General features: G+C 36.0%; 1 protein-coding gene across 1 annotated transcript; it reads right to left on the bottom strand.

Annotated features, from left to right (window-relative positions):
* Window positions 1-24752, bottom strand: LOC148998858 (putative serine/threonine-protein kinase PBL18). Its single transcript, XM_089141663.1, has 6 exons — window positions 24605-24752; window positions 6516-6841; window positions 6274-6409; window positions 821-957; window positions 562-685; window positions 1-447 (listed from the first exon to the last, which is right to left on the bottom strand). Exons 1-6 carry the CDS (start codon window positions 24750-24752, stop codon window positions 50-52), a joined length of 1269 nt encoding a protein of 422 aa, XP_088997789.1. The 3' UTR covers window positions 1-49.
* Window positions 24753-25477: the final 725 nt, after the last annotated feature.

The raw sequence follows: 25477 nt of genomic DNA, 5'->3' as shown, positions 1-25477 counted from the left end.
TTCCAACGAGACCTTGAAAGCCTTGAACTCTTGGTTCATTGGCATTTGATCATATCGGTTTTGCCAAAGTCTTGGGAGTATTACTTGGGTTCTTTATCCCACGACGATTAAGCTTAGGAGGTGGGGTCTTCCTAACAACCTTAGATGCCTGAAGTTCCTCCAATGTGTCAAGAACATCTCTCATATTAGGCCGGTTCTTAGGGTCAGCATGGAGGCACTGGAGAGCAAGTGCAGCAAGCCCCTGGACTCCTTTCTTGGGGTATTGACCTCCCAACCCTGTGTCCATGATTCTCAACACTTTCCTGTTGTCACTTAGGAATGGCCTTGCCCAATCTACAAGGCTCTCTTCAACGATAGCTGTCTCATCAGTTAGAGCTCGTCTTCCAGATAACAGCTCCAACAAGACAACTCCATAGCTGTATACATCGCTCTTTATGGTCAAATGACCTGTTTAAGATAACTAGTCAGTGAGGCAAAAAGAGTATGGCTAGCTACTTGACCAAGGTAAATGAATATATTATGGCTTATTATTCCTAAATAATTTATGGAAGTAGAAGTAACCTGTTGCCACATATTCTGGAGCAGCATAACCACGAGTTCCCACTATTCGAGTTGAAACATGTGTTTTATCTCCAGTAGGACCATCCCTTGCTAGGCCGAAATCTGAAAGCTTTGCATTGAAGTCCTACATGGTAATTGCACAAAGGCTGAATTAGGTAAGTATTAAAAAGAGACTGACTGAGGTTATACAAGTTATATAATGGAACTATTTAAATTATCGAGAAAAGTAACAATTTGATTTGTGAGAAGAATTACATACCGAGTCAAGAAGAATATTGGAAGCTTTTAAATCACGGTAGATTACTTGGGTTTCTAAATTATGCAAGAAAGACAGTCCTCGAGCAACACTAATGGCAATGCTCATACGAGTGGCCCATGGTAGTGGTTGAATACTTTCTACATAAGAGATTTTTCACCCATAAGAATTAATTCAACAAACGATGATGCATTCAGTGTTAACATTAGAATAGCATGTCATCTACAGGGACGTAAAGAATAAAAGGAATGTTAACATCAGCTGGAATAGCTGAAAAAGCATATGTATCTAAAATAGCAGCATCAGAACTGACCAGACATAACCACAGGTCCCCAAACATCAGATTGCTTTAGAGCAAGCATTTATGAATAAACTAACCAACAATTGCCAAACCCAGTGGGTTGCATGATGTTTCAAGGTAGTAAATCCAAGCAGGTCTAAAGCCAAGTGGAGCAGGGGCGGACCCACAGTGGGGCCGGGGCCATGGCCTCCCCCAGTTTTTAAAAAATTATACTAATTCCTTAAAATTTTCTAGTTTTTATGTAAATTCCCTTAATTTTTTTAGTTTTTTCTCTTCCCACATGTGAAATACCACTATTTGCCCCCCTCCTCATATTATAAACATTTTTTAAAGGTAAAATAATGGGTATATATGTCATTCCTAATTAAAAACTAACTCCTCAATCCCTATTTATTCTCCCCTCTCTTCTCTCTCATCTTTTCTTCCTATTTATTCTCTTCTTTTTTCATAAACGTGGGTTAAAGGAAATTTTTGAAAAAAAATCTTTTTAGGTATTCAAAATGTCATTCCTAATTAGAAACTCACTCCTCAATCCCTATTTATTCTCTCTTATCTTCTCTCTCATCTCTCTTCCTTTCTTCTTATTTATTCTCTGCCCTTTCTATTAAGGTCGGCTAAGGAAATTTTGGAAAAAAATCTCTCCACAATAGATACTCTTTCTCTTTCTCAATTTACTTTTCGTTTCTCTTTTTTTTTTTTTTTTTTTCTTTTTATTTGATTTTATAAATTCTCTGTTTCTTTATTTGTTCTATAATTTTTGTTATTTGATTTGATATTGTGAATGTCTATAGTTAGTAAAGTAACTAACTACCATTGGTCTTTAAAAAAAATAAAATTAGATTGCATCTCCTACCAAATAAAATTTTGGTTTGTATCTAACTTTTTAGGGTTGGTCATGTGGATTTTTATTTTATTTTATTATTATTATTTATTATTTTTTTGGTATTGCTGCTTTAATTTACTTATATTTTGTCCAAAAAAATCATTATCAATAGTTTACCTTTTTTTTCAAATGTGTGGGCCCCACAAAATATGTGGGCCTATTCCTTAATATAATAAAATAATTCAGAAATGGGCCCTCAATGGGTCTTATAAGGGCCCACACAATATGTGTGACGAAATAGTATTAGTGCTTTCCCAACGGGAAAGTAATCTGGACTTTCATTCTTTGCCCCCCCCCCCCCCCCAAAAAACAAAATTGAATCCTACTTCCGCCCCTGAAGTGGAGGGTGTTTTCTAAAACTCAAATCGAAACTTGGAAGGTGTTTTCTAAATCTCAAATCGAAACTACCATGAATATCAAGGAACGTTTTAATTTATGTAACTCTTCTAGGAATTGGTCTTTCCATAAATAATCTCTTGTGAATATGTAAGATAATTCTATTCATATATCACTTTTTAGCATTTACTGCTTGCAATACGGACAAAGACATAAGGCTCCAAAGCATCAAAGAACTCTAAGAAAGTAAAACAATATAGAGGAGTCTAGGACTCTTTGATTACTTGTAGCATGCATTTCTCTGGTCTTCAAGTGGTAACAATGTCACTCTTTTCAATGTGGCCCATGGCATTTAAACTGATGGTAAATTGGCTTTTGTAAATGGATGAAGTGCTTTCATTGGATGTTTCAGATCTCAAAACCCCATCAGTGACAAATGATAAACTCACCTAAGCTTACTCCAACTAAATAGGGTCATCCGCATAGACTCCTTTTGCCCTTCAACTGAACCTAATTCATACATATTTTCACTTCTCCAAAAGTCAATGAAGGTCTATTTTAGCTCCTGTAATCTAAGTCACCCTATGCCTATATGGAACCTAATTTGTTGATATTCTGTTCTTTTTGGGAAAAGAATTTCTTTTACATACTTTGTTCTTTCCTAAGTTATATAACAAGATTTCTTTTCATGAGGACTACTTGATGTAAACCAGGATCTAGGGCTAAGGGTAATGATGTAATTTTCCTAGATTTATGGTTGGCCAGGAAGTTCCAGCAAAGAAGAGTGAGAATTCTAAGGTTTCAGAGGGCATTGTCACACTCACAAACTTAGTCATAGTAAGAACAGGGTTGTGGTTTTTATCAAAAATTAGGGTTGTTAGCAGGTTCGGGTGGGGTAGATGTGGGGGCCTATCCTTTGCTGGTTCTACAGTTTCAGAACTAGGGCTCAATGGGTCAGAGGGTTTAGGAGGTCAGGGTGATCAAAACTTAGGGTTTTAGAAGCTTTTAAAAATTCTGCAGAATTCTTCTAAGGAAGAAGATGACATGCAGAATTTTCAGACTTTTAGAAATTTTAGGGTTTAGATGGTCAGATTGCGCTGAAACTGGGAGGGAAGGTCTATGGGGTTAGGGGGATAATGCTCCTAAAGTTTGGTACAGCTCTAATGGTTAGATTGCCATAGATGTGGCCTTGAATTTTAGGTCTAGGAAAAAGTCCGAAAATTGCAGAAAACTTTAAACATCCAGAAAATTAGAAAAAGGACGATAAGTGCATTGGGGTGATGGCTTTAGGGCTTGGGAAGGTGGCTAAGGGTAGTGGAGGGTTGGGGTTGTACTTGATGGGGAAAGGACACTTGAAGGCTGCTGGAATTTTGAAAGTTCTTGGATCGCAAGCTTGAGGAAGAAGATGCTGAAACTTGAATGAAGATGCTGAATATTGAAGAAACTTTTCAAAACCCACAAAGGCCCCCCTCACAACAGGAACCCCGGTCCTCTATAACTTTTCATTCAATAGTCCAAACTGAAAATTACAATGCAAGAAGAGGCTATTTATAGCCTAAAATAAAAGACTCTGACTGGGATTGGGAATCCCTAATAAATAAGGATCCCGACCTAGACTACCACACTCAAAAAGGAATCAAATTACTACAAGTTCACAACCCTAGGATTGAAATCTTATCAAGACACTTGACTAACACTTCCAAATAAAAACAAACTCTAAAGATAAGAACTCCTTTAGAGAAGTAATCTTATCTTATCCGCAACTAGCTAACTCAACACAACTTGAACTCTCAAATAATTTTAATGAGAAACCAAAAATAGATCAATGACCCTTAGATCAAGGAAAATCTATCCAGACCCATATTGAGCCCTAAAAAGAGGCTGAAAATGACCAAAATACCCTTAGGGGGCATTTGGCCAGCTTGGATTGGCCATTTGGATCTCAATTTTGGGACTCAATTATGGGGGATGTCCTTGTGTTTACATCACTACTTGAACTTCATAGCATCATCATCCAACTACAATGTATAAGATCTTTTATTGGTTTTTGTTTCTTGGACTTCTCTTTCCTTTTTTCTTTTCCTGCACTTTTGGTTGTAAAGGGCAATGCCAGGATTTGTCCAAAGTGGACACACTTTTGTAGTCATTTCCCACTAACTAAGAATTTCGAAGTACGCCGTGGTATGATATCAATTAGGATTAGGCAATTATTTGGAAGTACAAGTCACTTTGAGAGCCCATATGTAGTTGTAAAAGCATGGCCTAGGTACCTAGGTGCCAAAGTAGTTCTTGAATACCTTGGAAATTAGTCACATTGTTTAGGGTGCCCAGACTGAATACATAGGTGAATAAAAAGTGGGGAAGTTGAGGATAAGGGAGAGGAAATGGAAGGGACAGGAAGAAAAAGAGGGGAAATGGGAGAAAAAACAGCGAGAAGCGGAAAACTCATAAGAAAATTTGAGAGAAGCAGTAGTAAATGGGATTATTTTATACTCCCAAAAAGGTTGTACAGCAGCCATTGCCACCACCATCATAGTGTAAGAGGAGAAAAAGAAGAATAAATGGGACTATTTTGTTAAATTATAAATTTAATATGATATATGTGAAAGAAATGGAAGTTTCATTTTACACATGTAACTCCCACAAGTTTACTCGATAGAGAAAGAAATATTTATATCTGAAGCTCCATTGGTCTATGACACCTTAGTTGCCTAGGCACCTGCCTAAGCACCAATCACAAAGGCCTCTGGCTACTGCGTAGGTTCTCCTTGGCACTATGATAACTATGTTCTATCAAGAACATGTACCCTGACCGTTGAAAAGGCTAAGTTGAATTTTGATAAGAGGATTGCCCTAATTCGGTTGCATTCTGCGGTTGATTTATACCTCTTTTATCTCCATCAACACCTTCTTTTCCTCCTCTATTTCTTCCATTATGGTCTTAAATATATGCTATTTTCTTTCTTATTTTGAAATGAAATTTCACAAGATATGTTCTTCCATTTTTCTACCTAAAATTTGAACATTAGATTTAGGAATAGATATGCCCATCAATATCCATCAAATCTCCGTGTCCTATTTTCTCTGGTTTATCCTTCTTGGTATCCAAAAATCACTGCTTGACTATCAAAAACAACAAGAGCACAATTACATTCCTAAAATGACCTAAGTCTAACTAATAATTAGAACTTCAGAAATCATAATGTGAATAGGACAAAACAACAAACTAGATATAGTTGTCATCTTATTTCACATGGAATTAGTATCCCATCCTATGTTACATGATTACTGGGAAAAAATTTCCCAATTTTCTGTAACATTTTTGTTCTTTTTTTCTTTGAGATAAACAGTTATTTAAGATTTTCAAGGTGGAAATTTCCATTTATTTTTATTTAGCTATACAAGTGAAGAAGAATAATACAGACATTATTCTTATATGTCACTGAATCCACCGTGTTTTAGTTAAGACTCTGACAACCATCAGATACCATTGCAGAAGTAGTCTGGCGTTACTACTGGCTCAAGTAACATAGAACAAATCTTCCCCTAATGCATGCAAACATGCTTCTCATTCATATACATTAGTAGGAAGTAAAAAAAAATAAAACCAGAGAATGAGAATCATCAGTTGAGCCACAAAATTACTATCCAAATGTAAATATACAACATAAAAAACTGGACCATATCATAATGAAATACTTGGTAGAACAACTGTTTGCTTCACCAAAGCCATAAATTTCAACCAAGATGCATTAGAAACCATCTCCAGTTGGTTGATTATTCAAGTCATGTATTCTGGGACTGTATAATGACTTTCTCAAACATTGAATTTTGAAGTATATATGATGATAATAAAGATAAAGTTCAGGAAGAAACAGAATGAGAACCATCATGGACATTTGTCAAATTGAATATAAGAGGAGCCAGTTCACTTACTTCTAAACAAATGATTTTCCAAACTTCCTCTTGCCATATACTCATAAACAAGGAGTCTGTACTCAGACTCACAGCAGTACCCAATAAGTTTCACCAGATTCTCGTGGTGAAGTTGACCCAAATAGATAACCTCAGCCTACAGAGAAAAAATGGACAAATTAGAATCAAGTTCACATAGTGATTGGCAATGCTTAAAGGGTAAAATTATAATATAAATAAATATTAAACCTCAAGATACATACAAGCCATTCTTTGTGGCCTTGGCAGCTTTCCATTTTAAGTTTTTTGATGGCCACAGTAATCCCAGTGCCTGGTCTGGTGGGAGTTAGAGTATTTTCATCAATCCATCCTTTGAAGACACATCCAAATCCTCCTTCACCTAGTAGACTTTCTGGGCGGAAGTTCCTCGAGGCACTTTTGAGGTCATTGAAGCTAAAAGACTTGACACTGACAGAGACTGAAGCATCACTAGAAGAATTTGTGAGAGATTTTATGACCAAACTGGCAGATGATGTTTCTTGACCAGAAGGTGTTGAATACAAGGTTCTGCTTCGAGGCTGTTCAGACTCTGGAAAAATAAAAGAAAAAGAGGGGGGGAGGGTGAGAAAGATAATAAAAGATGTGTTAATAGCAGAGTTTCTTATCAAATGTTTCCAGAGCGATAGTAAAAGATACCACATGCTTTGGTGGTGATCAAATGATAGATTTTATAAATGTCCAGCATATTAAAGCCAGAGTACATCTTGAGGCTAAAATGGGATTGTCAAAGGAATAGGAAAGAGGTTAAAACTTACTCTATTACAAAATTTTCAAATATTATGAACACAACTCTATGGAAGGTATAATTCGACATTCATTAAAATGGACTTCACCATACTAGTCTTTAAAATGCAGACACTAATGAATTTTCGCTACACTGCATTGATGTAAGACAAGCAAGAAGATTTGAATGCAATGAGCAGATCTAAACATCCCAGAGATGATATCATCCAATAACTAGTTTCTAAACTTAGCCAGCCTTTTCAGGATAAAAGAGATGATTACTTTTAGCAACTAAATAGAGATGATTACTTTTAGCAGCTAAAAAGAGATTCCCCAAGTTATGCTAATGGAGAAGTGCAATCACATTGGAACACCCAGTAAGTGCCTTAAAGGTCATCAGGAAAATTTTTTAAATCCTAAGTTGGCAGTCAATGAGACAATAAACTTGCTGATGTAGTTTTCAGGACTCACTTTGGTATTACCACAAAATCCTTCCTCCTAAGGAAGAAGAGGAGATGAAGGCAAGGGTTGAGTTTGTTATAAATGTACACATACACAGAGACATCCCCAAGCAAATTTACGAACATGTTTCAGGCAACCCACCCCTCCCCCACCGACATCTCACTTTTTTGTTTTATTTTATTTTTGGGTAAAGACTCCCTCTCTCTATTTGAAGTCACAAGATGTTGAATATTCATTACACTTTCTAATCCCCACTGACAAGGAGGACATCAACAGAATCTACACCACCATGAACTTTATATTTTAAGATCTTCCTCCACTTGGAGACAATAGCCAAAGGAATAGTAAACAGAACAGAGGTAAAGTCAAATCTAGAGAATTTCAAGTACACCCAATAAAATCAGGTTTCTCAAGCCCCAGAAGCACATCCAGACTAGTCAAAATCTACACCTTCAAGAACTGCAACCGAAGGACATCCAAAAAAAATTTACAGAAAACAAGGACATGCATCTGCCAACTATTGGCTTTTCTATAATAAAAAAAATAGCTACTGAAGAAATGGAATCTCTCAGAAAACAATTAACATAAGACAGAAGAAATGGAATCTCTCAGAAAAGAATTAAATAAGACATTAGAATTGTTAATCTTGCCTGTGGAAGGTACAGAAGTAGAAACATGAGCAAGTCTAACAGGTCGCCTGCAGCAATTTCCCATGGAAATTTGCCACAGCAATTCTCACTAAATGGCAACGATGACATGAAAAGGGAAAACCTTGATAATCTATTATGGAAAAACAGAGAAAGTATATCCATGGACACTGCATATGCAAGTCTAGATGATGGTGGATGACTTGGGTCAAAGTAGAAATTTCGAAGCCCTGTTTGCGTGCAAGAACAGGCTTAGTACACACTCGTTAAGTCGTAATTCCATAGATAAATTAATAGAATATTTGGGCTAAACAGATGAGACAGGAAACGGTATGAGACTTTTTGCGTTCCTGAAAGAACAAGTCAACAGGAATGGTTCACAGTTTCACAGCAGATGGCTCCACTTTTTTTTGGGTGAACAGCAGAATGCTCCACAATAACTAGTTTTGCGTATGATTGGGTTTATGGAGATAGGACATAGGAGACTCCGAGAGTTTAGATGCCCAAACGATGGTTCAAGGTCTCGTCCACTCCGACAAACGGGTCGTACTTGCATTGAATGAGTGGGCACACTAATTTGACATTAGTGGTTTGTTGGAGAAAATTTAGAAGTTCAACCAGCCCCTCTATTATTGAGGAGGTTATAATTTTTTTTTTAGGGGTAAGTAAGAGGTTATAATTTGAACTCTCTGTGATATATGTGATAGTCTTTATTTTTAAAATAAAACTATTAAATTTAAAAAATAAAATAAAATAAGTTTAGGGTGAGAGTTTTGTTACCTTATAATTTTGGTTTGCAAATATACTGGAATTCACTTGCTGATTTCTTAGTAAAAGGTACAAAAAAGTTTAGTTTATCCGGAGTCTAGTGACTTAATTTTAAATATTAAGATTCAAAATATTCATTTAGCATAATAAGTTTATGGGAAGGAGGTAGCTGAATGGATGTGTGAATATGTTAATTGAACAACTCTAAATTTCTACCGTCAAACCTGTTGACTAAATCAGAATTGTCCGATAAAATTTATATTTTTTTCTCCTATTATTTATGGGTTAATTAAGATAACCTTCTATCATTGGTTAAATTTTTAAAAAGAGAAAACAATGCTCGATTCTCACTAATGGTTAGAGTAACGGTTAAATTTCTTCTTCCTTTGTTCCTTCTCTATCTCTTCCTTTGTTCCCTCTCCATCTTCATTTCCATCAGCTCTGAAAATTCTTTCATCTACGTTCATCAAGTTTGGACCATTTGATTGCAATAATTATTTTGTCATCTTGAAGAAGTGAAGAAAAAAAAATCGTCTTCCTTGAGATACCATGAGTCTTTCTTGTTTCTAATTCCATCTCGAAGGATACAAACAAGAGATTCCCACATATTTATGGTCAGTGAATCTTCCACAAAAACCAGCATTTTTCTTCTAAGTCTCTCTAGAAAATCAGTTGTGTTAAACTTATAGAAGAACTATATTAGAGAAGAAACCGAGGAAGAAGAAAGTGTTAAACCTGTAGAAAAACTATATTAAAGAAGAAACAGAGGAAGAAGAAAGAGATGTTACCGCCAATGAGAATCGACAACGGGTGATATTAAGTTAAACTTATCTAGCTAACCTATTCACACGTCCGTTCAGCTACACTTTAGCCTAAGTTTATTTATTTAATTACTTTAATTTTATTTCATTTGTATCGATTATTTTAGTCTCCTTTATGGAATTCTTATTTTCTTAAGGATTTAGAAGAAGTATTTCATATACTCTATTCTGATATTAGTACTTCAATTATTAATATTAATCATTCATTGAATTAATATGTTGAGCACAATCCTATAGCACTCAAAAGGATCCAATAGTCAAGTGCAAGATTATTGGGGAAGCCAGGAATTGTTTCATTTTAGAGGCTGATTTGCATTTTTTCGGTTACACCATAGAGGGCATCTATGGTTTGAAGGATAGTGTTAAATGACATGACTCAGCCCACCATTTACTAACATTGTTCTTTGTCCAAGTCCCAGAAAGAGGCACCACAATCAAACATTAGAAAGCTCTTGTATTTGATATGTCAATTTCTACTAATTTATTTGATCTCTGAATATTCTGATATAAAATTTCCAACAATTCTTAAGATCATAAAGAATTAGTTTATTGAGGGACCAAAAGTTTGACATGGTAAATAACCTTATGTCAATGATGGAGAATTTAAAGATTATCTCTCACTTTGGAGGAATTAAATTAGCTGATGGCTTGGATAGTAACAAGTCGATAAGTGAATATTACATATGAGGTTATGTTTACCAAAAAAAACATATGAGACTATGAGGTTTCAAGTATTATTGATAGCCTATCAGGTGTTAACCAACTAGTTTGTCTTTCTCGGATATGAGATTGTTGCAATGGTTGAAGACGGATGCCCCAAACTCCGCCAGTGTTTTGTTGCCGGTCCCAAGCCCGAGTAAAGGAGGAGGGTTGGTGTGTAAGGTTAGCAACTGGCACTGGAAAAAAAAATCTAGCCAAACATTTTTTCATGGATTCAACCTTATATGATAAAAGCTATGCTAGGGCATTCCCTGACAAAAGAAGCGACGCACTACACTATGGCCCGGGTGTAGTGATAAGTGGGCAAGGGTTAGCTAGGGCGTCCCCTGTAAGTGACACGTCACACCGGCTCCCGGATGCGGTGAAAGTAGGCAAAGGTTCCTGCACTGTAGACGAGTGCCGGTAAAGAAGCTAGTCCATAAACGTACGATTAGATTGGCATCTTGGAACATAGAATCTTTAACTGGTAAGAGCTTAGAATTGATAGAGGTTATGAGGAGAAGAAGGATTAATGTAGCTTGCATTCAAGAGACTAGATGGAAGGGTAAAAAACCAAAGAGTTGGATGACTTTAAACTATGGTATATTGGGGATAAAACAAATAAAAATTGAGTGGGTATAATAGTGGATAAAGATTTAAAAAATGATGTGGTGGATGTTAAAAGAGTGGGTGATAGGATTATTGCTATCAAGCTTGTAATGGAGAAAGAGTTCATAAATATAATTTGTGCATATGCACCTCAAGTAGGATTAGATGAAAGTCTAAAGCTAGAATTTTGGGAAAATATGGATGAATTGATGCAAGGAATTCGTCAAGGAGAAAAGATTATCATAGAAGGTGATTTAAATGGACATATTGGAAAAGATCAAAGAGAATATGAGAGTGTACATGGAGGATATGGTTTTAGAGAAAGGAATGAGGAGGGGATTTCAATTTTAGATTATGCTACTGCTTTTGATCTATCTATTATAAATACTTACTTCAAAAAGAGATGAGCATTTAATTACCTTCAAAAGTAGACAACATGGAAGCCAAATAGATTTCTTCCTAACCAGAAGGACTGATAAATTGTTGTGCAAGGATTGCAAGGTGATACTGGGGGAAAGCTTAACTGCACAACATAAACTTGTGGTCTTGGATATGTACTTAACCCAAGAATGCATAAAAGGTCCAAGGTAAACTATCCCAGAATAAGATGGTGGAATTTGAAAGTAGAGTGCTCAAAATCCTTCGTTAATAAAGTAGTCAAACAAAGAAAATAGGATTTTAAAGGGGATACCAATGCAATGTGGAATGACATAGCTATGTATTAAGAAGGTGGCTAAAAGTGTCCTAGGTGAATCAAAAGGAAAGCTCCATTCTTATAGAGAGACGTGGTGGTGGGATAGTGAGGTTCAAGTTGCCATTAGGAAGAAAAAAAATAGTTTTAAGACATGGCAAAGAACTAAGGATGTTGAGGATCTTCAGAGGTATAGGTTGGATAGAAATGAAGCTAAGAAAATTGCGGGAAAAGAAGTATAAAGAGTCATACAATTAGTTAGGCACGAAGGAAGGGGGAAAATCTATTTATAAGATAGCTAAGATGAGGGATAGGAAGAGTAGAGATTTTGACCATGGATGTATTAAAAATGGAGATGGTAAAGTATTAGTTTGTGAGGACATTAAGAAAAGATAGAAAACATATTTCTCTAGTTTACTAAATGAGCATTCTTCAAGCACTTATGATTCGGACGATTACACCTTTCACCAAGGCACCAATGTCCGAACTTAAATACGTAGAATTTCGATGTCCGAAGTAAAAGAAGCTTTAAGGAGGATAAACTCGGCAAGACACAAGGTCCTGATGAAATCTCAATTGAAGTATGGAAGAGCTTAGGAACCCATGGACTAGTTTGGTTGACTAAGTTGTTTAATAAGATTATGAACACAAGGAAAATGCCAAATGAATGGAGGAGAAGTGTCGTGGTCCCAATTTACAAAAATAAAGGAGATATTCGAAATTGTAATAACTATAGGGCATTAAATTGATAGCCATATAATGAAATTATGGGAAAGAATAATTGAAACCCGTTTGAGACACTTAACTACAGTTACAGAGAACCAATTTGGGTTTATGCCTAGAAGATCTACAATGGAGACTATTTACCTAATTAGGAGACTTGTGGAAAGGTATAGAGATTGTAGGAAAGACCTCCATATGGTATTTAATGACCTAGAAAAAGCTTATGATAGAGTCCCTAGAGCGTTAATTTGGCAAGTACTAGAGAAAAGAAGTGTTACAAGTAAATATGTAGATATAGTTAAGAATATGTATGATTGTTCAGTGACTAGTGTTAAAACAGTGAGGGGACAAAGTAATGAATTTTCGATAACAGTTGGGCTACATCAAGGGTCAACTTTGAGCCCATATCTATTTGCTCTGGTACTGGATGAATTAACCAAAGACATTCAAGATGAGGTCCCTGGTGTATGCTTTTTGCGGATGATATTGTGTTGATTGATGAGACCCAAGTGGGGATTAATACCAAATTAGAATCATGGAGAGTAGCTTTAGAATCAAAAGGCTTTAAACTTAGTAGATTGAAAACAGAATATCTAGTTTGTAACTTTAGTCATGAGCGGGCAGATGATGAAGTGGTGATCGATACTTGACAATAAAGAGATTCCTTAAAGTGATTATTTTAGGTACCTAGGTTCAATCATAAGTAAAAGAGGTGATTTAGAGGATGAGGTTTCCCAAAGAATTAAAATAGGGTGGATGAAGTGGAGAGGTGCGTCTGGGGACTTATGTGATCGGCGTATTCTATTAAAGCTTAAAGAAAAATTTTATAGGACTGTTGTTTGACCAGCTATGATGTACAGTGCAAAGTGTTGGGCTGTTAAAAAGAATCATATAGATAAACTCAGTGTAGCTGAAATGAGGATGCTAAGATAGATGAGTGGCAAAACTAGAATGGATAAGATAAGAAATGATCATATTAGAGTTGATCTGGGAGTGGTTACAAAAAAAAAAAGAGTTGGTCTGGGAGTTGCTCCCATAAGTGATAAGTTTCGAGAAAGTCATTTGAGGTGACATGACCACGTTCAACGAAGACCTATAAATGCCCTTGTACAGAGAAGTGATATAATCCATATTGAAGGAATTAGAAGAGCTAGGGGTAGACCTAAGATAACTTTAGGAAAGTAGTGATAAAGGATATGTATAACTTAGGCATTGTATCTAGCATGGCCTTGAATAGAATTGATTGAAGGGCAAGAATCCATATAGCCGACCCCATTTAGTTGGGACAAGGTTTATTGTTGTTGTTGTTATAAATGCCCTAAATTTTTTATTTTGATGGGTTAGCCAATTTATATGAAAGATTTAAGTGTTTATTCTACCATTTTTCTTAAAACTCTTTAGCCTATCAGTATTTATTGTTCAAAAAAATTTGATCATTAAGATTTAAAAAATGTTTACCAAATGCAATGTAAGTAGTCTCTTAATCTATTCTCAGTGACTTCTTGACAGCTGAGACTACTTTAGTAATCATTTATTTATGATATTAATTAATGGATATAAATATTGTCTTAGGATGACTCCATTTATATTGTTGGACATAACATAATAATATTTAATTACTACTTGAAAAAAAAAATGGTAATTTTAAATCTATGTATCTACTTACTACAAAATTTTTCTAAAGAAATTTTTTGTCCCAATAATAGATGATTTGCTTTTATTGAATTAGATGATTGAAAGATCAGATTATATGTTCAATTTGAGCTTGAGCATAGCAATGTTGTTTGACAAAGAGTATTTAGTAATCATATTGGATTTGTCAATACTTGAATATACAATTTGTGTAAGTCATTATATATGACTTAGTTAATTGCTTTTTAACTTTGCATATAACAATCCTGTTGACTCTTTGAGGAAATTTATACCAAAGCATGAATTTTCATCTACTAAATATGAGAAATATTAATTTAAAAAAAAAGGAAAGAAATAAAGAAAGAGATAAAGATTTAATTTGCAAAGTTGTTCTCAGATTTTTTTCCCCCCACTATCATGTGATGTATTGACTTATGGACAAATTGCTAGTCAAAGTGAATAACTGGTCTATTCATATGTTACATTATAACTATATTTAGTTTGATATTTAACAACACTATCGAATAGAGTACAAAAAATTAACATTGAATTTTTGAGATCATAACATTGGATAATTTGTAGTTATATTGTTACATAATATGCTTGGATCAAACTATGACTTGTTGTAATAATGTAAATTGATGACCTATTAGTGACTTGAAATGAGTTTTTTCAATTGGTTGCCAAGTCACATTTTCAAAGGTTGGATGCAATTAAGAGGAAGAGTGAATTGAACTGTATAGCCATCTGAATCCAATGATATTGTAAAGGTAACCAAATATAAGGCAACATGATATTCGCTGAACAATATCATTTTTGTGAGGCAATATTTTGTAGTTAGCTCAAGTAAAGGTAACTAAACATAAGACAACAACCCAAGTCAATTTTCAAAGGTTTTATATTTGCAAGAATTGTTGAGTCCAAAATATTCATATATGCTTGGAAGGAAACAATACATTGTTATGTATACTTGTGTTATAGTGTGATATGGTGATGGTACAAGTATGCAACTTGAAATTACTTGATTTATTGTGAAATGTGGAAATTTTTGAACTCCATAGCATATGATATATTATACTAAAATGGTACAATAAGCAAATCAAGTGATGTTTATAATAAATGAAAGTTAATTAAAAAAAGAAGGCATAAAACAAAAATTGAGAGATATAAACCTTATTTATCATATTGATAGGGTTCCTCTAGTTTAGTAACATGGTGTATTATTTCTAGATATTATGGAAGAAGAGCAACTAGAGTGAACTACACTCAGTAATTGCCAATACTAGTTTATATTTCATATAGTGGCAAATTTTCATATATTTTATTGATATTGAAATTAAAATTAAAACTTGATGGATTACTCAATACATGTAAAGTGAATAACAACTCATGGCTTCAAGCAAGAGGAAAACTCAATTAACAACCTCATGATTGTTTAGCTCCTGAACAATCATAAGGTATATAATTTTAGTGAAGTTTCTACATGGCTTGAAGTTAGCACCTACATGATAACATAGAATTAGAAAATGTCTATGGTTTCCATGTGGATGATAATACAAGTATGTAATAGCAAGTATCACAACGAGAAAGATATATAATGGGTACAGGATAAAGTATTGTGTAAACCAGTAAACCTTCTAAAATTTGTCTTTATGACATAGGAGAAGATGTTATGATTTTAGAAATTAAAATCTTTAAAGATGATATCTCAAGTCCATCATGTTGATATAGAAAGACAATAATAGTTGTTATGATTTTATGTCTATGACATTTGTGGTTAATGATGCTTTGCAAAGTAAATAAGGTTAAACCTAAGTCTATGGGTTCTAAATCTCATTTGGTTATTTGCGACATGCTACATTGATATTGCTCTTGTAGTGGATAATTGAACCAATATATCAGAATCAAGGAAATTATTACAAGTAAGCTTTACCAGGTTATGAATAATTTAAAAATACTACGAATAATGGCATGACTCACATTATTGTGGTTATATTGTTGGGCTTGAAAGGCATTTTTTATGCTAACTAGGTATTTGATTTGTAAGAAATTTTGGCTACTAATGGATATGTTTTTATTTAGATAGCGGTGTGATTTCTTGAAAGTCGATTCAACAAACCTATGATATAGGTTCCACCATTAAAACTTTAAATGGTGAGGTGATTTCTTGAAGTCAGTCAAATAAACCTATAAGATAGGATCCACCATAGAAAATAAATTTGTAGCTATGGTAAAAGCTGGCTTTGCAATCAAATGGCTAAGAAATCTAGTAGTGGATATTTCATTACAGAAGATGTTGGAGCCTTTGATACATCAACGTCACAGCAATTGAACATTCATTACAAATGGTTAAAGCAAGATTTGTAGTGGTAAGATAAGACATATATGTCTTATGCATAACTTGATGATGAATATATGAATCGTGATAGCACTTATATTGTTTTGTTAAAGTCAGTGAGGGAAGTGGCAACATGCCTATAAATCCTCGGTTCACCAAGGCTATTCATGATACATCTAAGGAATATGTTTTTAGCCCATATCGGAAGTCAATGTGATGGAAACCTAACCTACATGATAGGAGATCCTTGGAATTAGGTTCAAAAGATAAAAACAAAGTCATTGTATTGACTTGATTAGTACTATCATAATGAGCCTATTCTAGATTAGATGTGGAAGATAGTACTAGAGGATGAGTTTATGACTCTTAATCAGCAAAGCTCAAGTTGAGGATATGTTAACTATGGTGCATACTATGGGGTGTGCCCTTATATATCTTCTTAAGTGGATGTAGGGGGTAGGCCACCTTCAATAAGAATTTTTATGGGAAGATTCTCTAAACATTCATGATTAATCCAAGACTAGGGACATGGCCTATAATGTCTAGTATATGGAAGTGTGATTATGGCACTTGGTGGTAGGACAAGGATGGTAAGTTAGTTATAACAAGAAGATGAATTTATGACTCTTAATCAGCAAAGCTCAAGTTGAGGATATGTTAACTATGGTGCATACTATAGGCTAACCTAAGTGGATGTAGGGGATAAACCAATTCCAATAAGAATTTTTATGAAAAAAATGTCTAAACATTCATGATTAATCCAAGACTAGGGACACAACCTATAATATCCAGTATAGAGAAGAGTGACTATTGCATTTGGTGGTAAAACATTGATGGTAAGTCAGTCAGCTATACTAATGAGGAAAGGTTCAAAAAATCTTACTTGACCCGTACTCTGTAGCATGGCTTATCAAATCTAGTGTGGATTCAAGTCAAAAAACATCTACAACAATGTGCTCTATCATTCTAACGTGCTTAGACAATTTTATGTTTTGTTATTTTACTAATATTTTGAATTTTTTGGGGGAATTTTTAGTTTTAATTTAAAACATTAAGATTTAAAATATTCATTTAATAATCTAAAATTATTTATTTAATATATTTAATCAATTTAATTACTTTAATTTCATTTATTTGTTTTGGTTCCTTGAGTCTCCTTTAGGGAGATCTTATTTTCTCAAGGATTTAAAAGATGTATTTCATATACTCTATTGTGATATTAGTCCTTCAATTATCAATATAATCCTTACTTGTATTTATTTTTCTTCCATATTCTTCACATACAAATGGAGCTCACCTAAATCTTCTTCTCATTGTAAATGAAGAGATCAATAATAAACTTCGTTCTCAGTCTTTTGAGAGAGTTTTCTTCATGTCATTTACACAAATGGGTCATTTACACAAATGGGTCATTCTAGTATTTTTGTTCTATGTTTTGGGAATTAATACTATTAATAATCAATATTTTTAATAGGTTGAGCACAACCGTAATTGTACTCAAAGGGGTCTAATAGTCGAGTGCATGACTATTGGGGGAGCCAGGGGCTGTTTTATCTTAAAGGTTGATTTGCATTTTCCCAGTTATACCGTAGGGGGCATCTATGGCCTTAAATACAATGTCGAATGACATGACTTAGCCCACCATTTTACTAACATTGTTCTTGTCACAAGTCCCAAAAAGAGGCACCATAATCAAGAATTAGAATGCTCTTGTATTTGATATGTCGATTTCTATTAATTTATATTTGATCTTTCAATATTCTAACATAAAATTCTCAACACTACCTCCAACCCCCCCCCCTCTTTATTGTAAAGTCCTCTCTTCTAGCCTCGAGAGCTTTTTCTCTAAGCAATTTAATACAAACTCTTATTCGACCAAGAACAAAGGTATTACTATTGTATTAGTTATGTAAAATATAACTAATTAATACAATAGTGATAGTCTATATTGATTGCATCATGCGAAAAAAGGGTGATAGCAAAGTTCAGAAACTCATTTTTTGAGGGTAAAAATGTTCAATGTCATTGCTACCTACTGATACTAAATTCAATGTTGTATAAATTTCTAAATCAACGATTCTCATTCTCATACCATACACTAATTTCTCTCTCTGTGTGTGTTGAGATTTTCTTATCATACATAATGATAATGCAAAGTAGACCTCCTTCCTCACCTTCTCATGGTGTTGAGAGGATGACTATGACATTACTGTTGTAATGCACAATGTGGTTGCTTGATTGGTGTTGTCACATCCACCCAGCCGGTATCCTATCTGGCATACCCGGGATGTGATCGACAGCCCGAAGATCCAGATCGAGCGGCCATGCCTCCCACATACACGATAACATAATCATGAACAATATAATCAATGTATAAAACAAGCAATAAATAGATCAGTTGAATAAGAGAAGATAGTAAATCAGAGTGCGGAAATATCAAATGTCAACTTCATATAGAAATAGTCTCAAAGAGAAGAAGTGATCAGAAGTCACTCCTCCAAAAATAGCGGAAAAGTAGTTAATAAAGTTAAGTTACAATCTATGACGAGAACAAATCCATAATAGTTAAGGTGAAGATATCCAAATGATTACAGTTATCTAGGGAAATGGGGCCTACATATAGGTTTCTTCTATCCTAATGATTTCTTCTTCAAAAGTGTGGATGAAGTAAACCCAACGTGGCCGCTCCCTCACTAATGTGGGGCTAACCCTGGTACGCACTATAATCCTCCTCGGTATAGCAATCCTGACTCTCCTCGTTGCCATCACCCGAAGTGTAGTATGCGGGATCATAGCTCGGGTCATAGGACGTGCCATCAAGGTCTTCTGTACCTGCAATATAATCTAACAAATTGCACAAAAGGAATGAGTTCAAAAGAACTCAGCAAGGCAAGTCGTTTCATAATACACAGTTCATTCAACACAAGTCAAAATATGATGCAATATGATATGAGACAATGATGAAATATGATTCTAATCTTAAGTATGCTAGTCTCTAAGGTAGACATGCTTTAAGCCATAGCATCATACTTCTTTGGGTCATCAGTCACTCCCCCTCAATCATAAGATATCTTGGGTCTGCCGTGGTAATTGGGTAAGGTCCTCATCAAGCCATGGTTGGGGATTTAGTCACCACTCTCTCACATCACCATTGGTATAAGTATTGGCGCATGTCGCGGAGAAGCCTAGCCCAATGCAAGTCATCTACTCAGTCATATCATGTCAGATACGGATACTTTCCCTATGGCACCGACCAACTCGGTTCCGTATCCTTCACACTAGAGTCAGAGTATCCTATGGCACCGACCAACTCGGACTACGGACTCATCAACCCTATTGGTCATCCACAAATGGTAAACGGGAAGCTCTCACGTCCTCTCACAGGTTGGTTACCGGTCTTGAGCGCCCGTGAGCCCAGCTCTATCCATTTGCAACCCTACCAACGAATGGCCCCTTTCGGGTATCCGCAGTATAGTTCAAGTCCTCTCATGGAGTGGATACCGGTCTTGAGCGCCCTTCAACCATACTCTACCACGGGTCATTCGGTCTCAATACCCTTCCGATTCGGGTCTGATACGACAAGGGAAAATGTCCTAACCATACACCTAGACAATCCTATATATGTCATCCAACAACCCGGGAAAGCGTCGATGGACACCTTCGGGGAATATCCCATACTACTCCCTCCGATGTCCAAGGACAGAAGTGTCAAAAGGACACTTCCCAATCCCAAGTCGTATGTAGTCAATCACAAACTCAATCTCATCATATTATACTAAATCAATGATTCATCATATAAACAATTACATATCATAACATGATTGATCATATATAAAATCGTAAAGTAAAACTGAACATGATATTAATACATTCTATTATTGATAAGAAAACAAATAACAGTCATGTATAGTAAAGGAATACTCATATGAACATAACCATTAAGTTCCCATAATGTAAGCATGTTGATATAATTAACATACTTGAGTTAACGACTGTCCTTACCTTAATCAAGTTGTAAATAGATTCAATGATTACCAAGTATGGTCCCAAAATCAATGTTGATACCCTAGATAATCATACAAGGTAATGTCAGAGAGAAAGCAATTGAATCGGGGTTCAAACAGATCAATTCGGCTGAGTACAGGGCCTTAACAGCTCTTGGTTGACTGGCTTGGTTGACTGTCACTCGACCAAGACTTGTTATCTTCAGGACAGCAATGGAAACTTGATCCGAAACTACCCTTCCGGTGCTCCGATCGTCATGAAATTTGGAGGGCATGTTTATAACAGTAAGAGGATACTACACACTAATTTTCATGATGATCCAACGGTTCAATCAAAAATATCCAAATCGAAGTTTGAGGTTCTATATGATACTTAGCAAGAATTAAATTGGAATTGATAGAAATTGTAAAGGATGATAGGAATCGATCAAATGAGTGTTAAGAATCAAGCTAGAATCTTAATTTCATTATAGTCTAAGCTTATCATGCATCTACATATCAGATTTGAATCAAAATAGGTTAGATTGAATAGAAATCAAGTGATGGAGTGCAATTAATCTCATTTGAATCATAGCATAGCAAGAGTGGGGGAGGATTAAGGAATTGAAAGGGGGGAAACTCATGGTTAAGTGTTTGCAAGGTTGCAGCACTTCAGCCATGGTTTCAAGATCATTAATTGATAAAAAAAAAAAATGAATAGATTAGAAGAGGAATAGAAAAAATCATACCTTGAGTTGATGATTAATGCATACAATAAGGATTGGAGTCAAAGATCTTCCCAAACATCAAGGAATAGCCCAACAGAGTGTCCAACCTCGAGCTCTGGAGTGCCAATGATTAGTTTAGGTCCTCATTCACGAGTTCCAAAAAGGTAGGGGTAAAATGGGAAGAGATTTAGTGTAATTTCGAATTCCATTACTCTTGGTCGACTGGCTGGTCGCCTGTCAGTCGACCAAGCACTCGACCAAGCCATGACAGAAACTTTAGGAGTGGATTCGGGAAGCTATACAGGGTCAAATCGAGCGGGGTTTTCTCCTACAAGTCAATCAACAAGTCTAGTTTCAGAAAATACCTTTGGATTGATCACGGGGTTTCAAGAAGTGCTTCAACTAATTCAATCTTCATCAATGCGCATATTTTCACCCAATACTGACAATGTGCTCAAGTGAGGGGCATCATTGTCAATGTCCATAGGCTCAACATCAAGCATCAAATCATCCACTAAGAGGGCCCACAGGTCTCTTCTACCACCACTTCGGGTCTTCGGACCTGCAACAGTATAAAATCCGGGCCGGGTCAGGGTTAGGATAAGGCCGAATTTTACAGGTGTATTGTAAGTACATAAAGATTCATTGGACTTAGTACCAATTGTCCATAAGGATGACCATATAACCTCCACCTTCTCTATCTCCATATCAACAAGAAAAAGAAAAGGATATTTAGACCAAACTCTCCCCTCGAATGTAGCATAATTTTGTTTTGACTCATCAAACTTCTAAAATTATGTGCAACCCCTTGCCTTTCAATATGATTGACATTTAGAACTGAACTGTTAGAATAATAATTTTGTTGATAAGAAATGTCCTTAAGGTTAAAACAAATTTATTTTATTACAAAATGTTCTTTTTAATTAACTAGAAATTATTTTTAAATTAACTAATGGGGTGTCTCTAATAAGAGTTTTTTCTTGAAAAAGAGGAACTAATATTATGACAAGGATATTATAAAGTATATATTTATATTTAAATGTTTACATTCTAAAATAAGCCTTGCCACTAGCATCACTCACGATTCTGGTCATTATGTTAGATTCTGGTCATCACTCAAGGGCTGAGAACAATCATATATTTACAAGAATAATGTCCTCTTAAGTTAGCCCCTTTTGGTCATTTCCACTTGTATTGGATCTAAGAATATTCTGCTCCGTATTGCTGCAGCAAACTTCACAACAAAGTTAGAGGACAGCTTCTTCTCCTATTATGGCTCTTTAACTACATTTTTCAAGAGAAAAAGAAACTGTCAAATTCATCTACAAATCTGAAGAGAAATTCATGTAAGAGTGACAATAATGAACTAAACAAGGTGCAACGTGTTAAGACTAAATAAGACAACATCCAATTAATACTATCACTAAAACAAAGACGAAATACTCCTAAATCAAGCCATCATCAAGTATAAAATTACCAATCTTAACTCTATTTCATAGAGTTATCAACTGTACACCTTCCTTGCCTGGGGAGCCTAGGCTGGTCTTACTGCTATTGTTGGCTGATTTTCTTTCTATGGGCATGTCCTAGAAATATGCCCTGTTTTGCCACAAATGAAGCAGGTGATGTGTGACCTAATGTTGTTGTTGTCGCCGCTATTGCTAGTCTATATATGAAGACTAGATGGGGGTTATCTAGCCCCATTGACTAAGGAGCAATCATCAAGAAAGCTGCACCACTTGCATTGCCATTCCATACCTTGCACCTCAAGGCTTATAGTGTGGTGTTGGGTAAGGTGATAGTCTACTAAATTTGCCTTGGTTTCTGTTCACATATGGATTGCTTCCCTTGTTGGCCATTGTTCTTTGCAACTGATAACTTTCTCTCTCTTCTTCTTTGTGTTGAAGCTTTTGTTCCACACAAAGAATCTTTTAGGCTTCGGTACATTACAAGTACCTAAATTCCTTCTCCATTTCTCTTAACCATTTGCTTGCCTACAAGGAATCCTTTATCTTCCCTATAAAGGAAGGGACTTCGAGCTTTAAGAAGTGCTCCATAAGCTTAGTGTGTGGTCCCAATCCATAGTTCCCCACATTTCCTCTTGAGTAGATATTCCAGCTTCATTGTTGTTTGCGGGAACCGTTTGGGTGGCATTGTGCATGGCCATAAAACCTTGCATCATAGCATTGAACTAGGCCTGTTATTGTTGTATCATGTTGCCCACTACGTTCAAAACATCTTGAGTGGTGACCATCGGTGAAGAATTAGGTAGATTACCAACTTGGAGAGGGGGTGGTTGTTCGTCTCCCGCATGTGGAGATGGCATTGTCCCACTACCATTTCCTTGTCTAGAACTGCTTGCATGGCCATTTCCCTCATTTTGATTTCTTAAGTTAAACATCCTGACAAAACCGCAAAATTCCATCACTTCACTTCACACAAACTTATCCTTGATCATACCATACAACATGCTCAATTCTAAGCAATTACAATCATTCAATCCAAACATGTGCATGTATAGGCATTCAAAAGCATCAAATCGCCAAAGTCACCCATATAGGATCGGGTCAATCATCAGATCGACCACCTATTCTCTGGAGGCAAAAATCTTTACCAAAAATGCCCGACCGAGGAGGACCGATCGACCACCTTGTCAACTGCCAAGTCACGTAGTTCTTGGGATGGGTCCGACCCTGTGTGACTTAGGCCAAATCGATCATACTCAGGCAAGTTGCTCACCCTATCTAGTTGAACCAATCAAAAAGGTGGTGGTCTCTAGGGTGACCATTTGCAAGGGCGGTGAATACGTCTTTATTAGGCGACCATCCTCTCTTATTGTTCATTTCACCTCCAACCTCTATTTCTTGGCTTTGGAGAGAAATTCCACTTCAATCCTTGGTGGATTCTAGGCTTCTACAATGCATCTACACTAGTTTAACGCCATTTTTGTCCATGAAATCACAGGTAAGTACCCCCTTTATCTCAGATCTACATGGTTTTATTACAGTTTCAGGCCAGATCTGTCTCTGTCACATCCACCCAGCAAGTACCCTATTTGGAATACTCGAGTGTGTGATCCACAGCCCCGAAGATCAAGTTCATGAACAATCATATCCACTTAGCACAATAATATAATCAAAATCAAGAACAAATCATTGTATTCAAGTAATTTAATAATAAAATCAAGAAATGATCTCAGAAGGATCACAAAAGAACATCAGAGTGCAGAAATAACAAGATACTTATCCAAAGACAACTGTAGAGTATAACAGAAATATACCCCACAACAAACACAAAAGGTAGATTGAAAACTAAAGCAAAGTCTAAGCTAATACAAATAAAAGTAAAGGTCTAGAAGAATAAGAGAAATCTAATCAACATCTTTTGTCGGCTCTTCTTTTTCTTTAGTCTTCATCTTCTTCACTGTCGGGTTGTGCTCTTGTAGCTTCAAGTTAGCATCTAACTCACGGTCCCATCGGCGAACAAGACGATGCCGATTGCCATCAATAGGAGCTGTCAAAGTAGTCCAAACTTGTGAGCTGGCTGGCCCATTGGTCATAACCTTCTCCAGAGACTTTCGAAGTTGCACCAAATGAGGAAGGGTCCTCCGTATCATGGCACGGGTTCTCTTCTGAACCTGCAAAGTCATCTAAAAACAAGTCCCCCGAAGGGTAAGTTCAAAAAGAACTTAGCAAGTATCCAGTCACAATAAATGTCTTCACACACACAATCCAAGGCAAACATAAATGCAATGATATGAAACAATAAATGCAAGTATGCTTCTATCTCTATATATGTATGTTGATCTCTATTGGCAGACACGATTTAAGTCATAGCACCATACTCATTTGGGTGGGTCTCAAATCACTCTCCCTCAACCTTCCCGGCATCTTGGGTTTTCCGTTTGGTAAATGGGTACTGAAACCTTCCTGGACATACCTTGGCTGGGGTTTTTTAGGTCACCACTCTCTCACATCACCATTTGGCCTGAGTATTGGCGTGTGTACAAGGTTCATTTTAGCCTAATGCAAGTCATCTACTGAGTCACATCTACTTAGGGTTAGATACGTCCATTCCTCGCTTCCTGCGATCCTTTCCGGTACCTTTCCCACTAGAATCACTGTCTCCTTCCCGGCTATGTAGACTCTTAACCCTATTGGTCATCCACACATAGTAAACGGGAAGCTCTTGTGTCCTCTCATGCTTCCTGCAATCTCAAGCGCCCACGAGCCCAAGTCTACCACGTGCAACCCTACCAATGAATGGCCCCCACAATGTGACTCATGTCCTCTCATGCTTCCCGCAACCTCGAGCGCCCACAAATCCCCATTGTTGCCATGG

This window comes from Hakea prostrata, unplaced genomic scaffold (genome assembly GCF_041222555.1).
Source record: "Hakea prostrata isolate BN-2017 unplaced genomic scaffold, UWA_Hpros_2 contig_108, whole genome shotgun sequence".
NCBI lineage: Eukaryota > Viridiplantae > Streptophyta > Magnoliopsida > Proteales > Proteaceae > Hakea > Hakea prostrata.
This window is presented reverse-complemented; position numbering and strand designations above follow the sequence as displayed.

Coding starts and splice junctions, on each gene's coding strand:
- LOC148998858 (XM_089141663.1), bottom strand. CDS start 24,752: ATGATACGGAGGACCCTTCCTCATTTGGTGCAACTTCGAAAGTCTCTG. Junction 6,842..24,604: donor TCTTGTTCGCCGATGGGACC/GTGAGTTAGATG, acceptor TTATTTTTCCAG/AGTCTGAACAGCCTCGAAGC. Junction 448..561: donor TCCAGAATATGTGGCAACAG/GTTACTTCTACT, acceptor TATCTTAAACAG/GTCATTTGACCATAAAGAGC.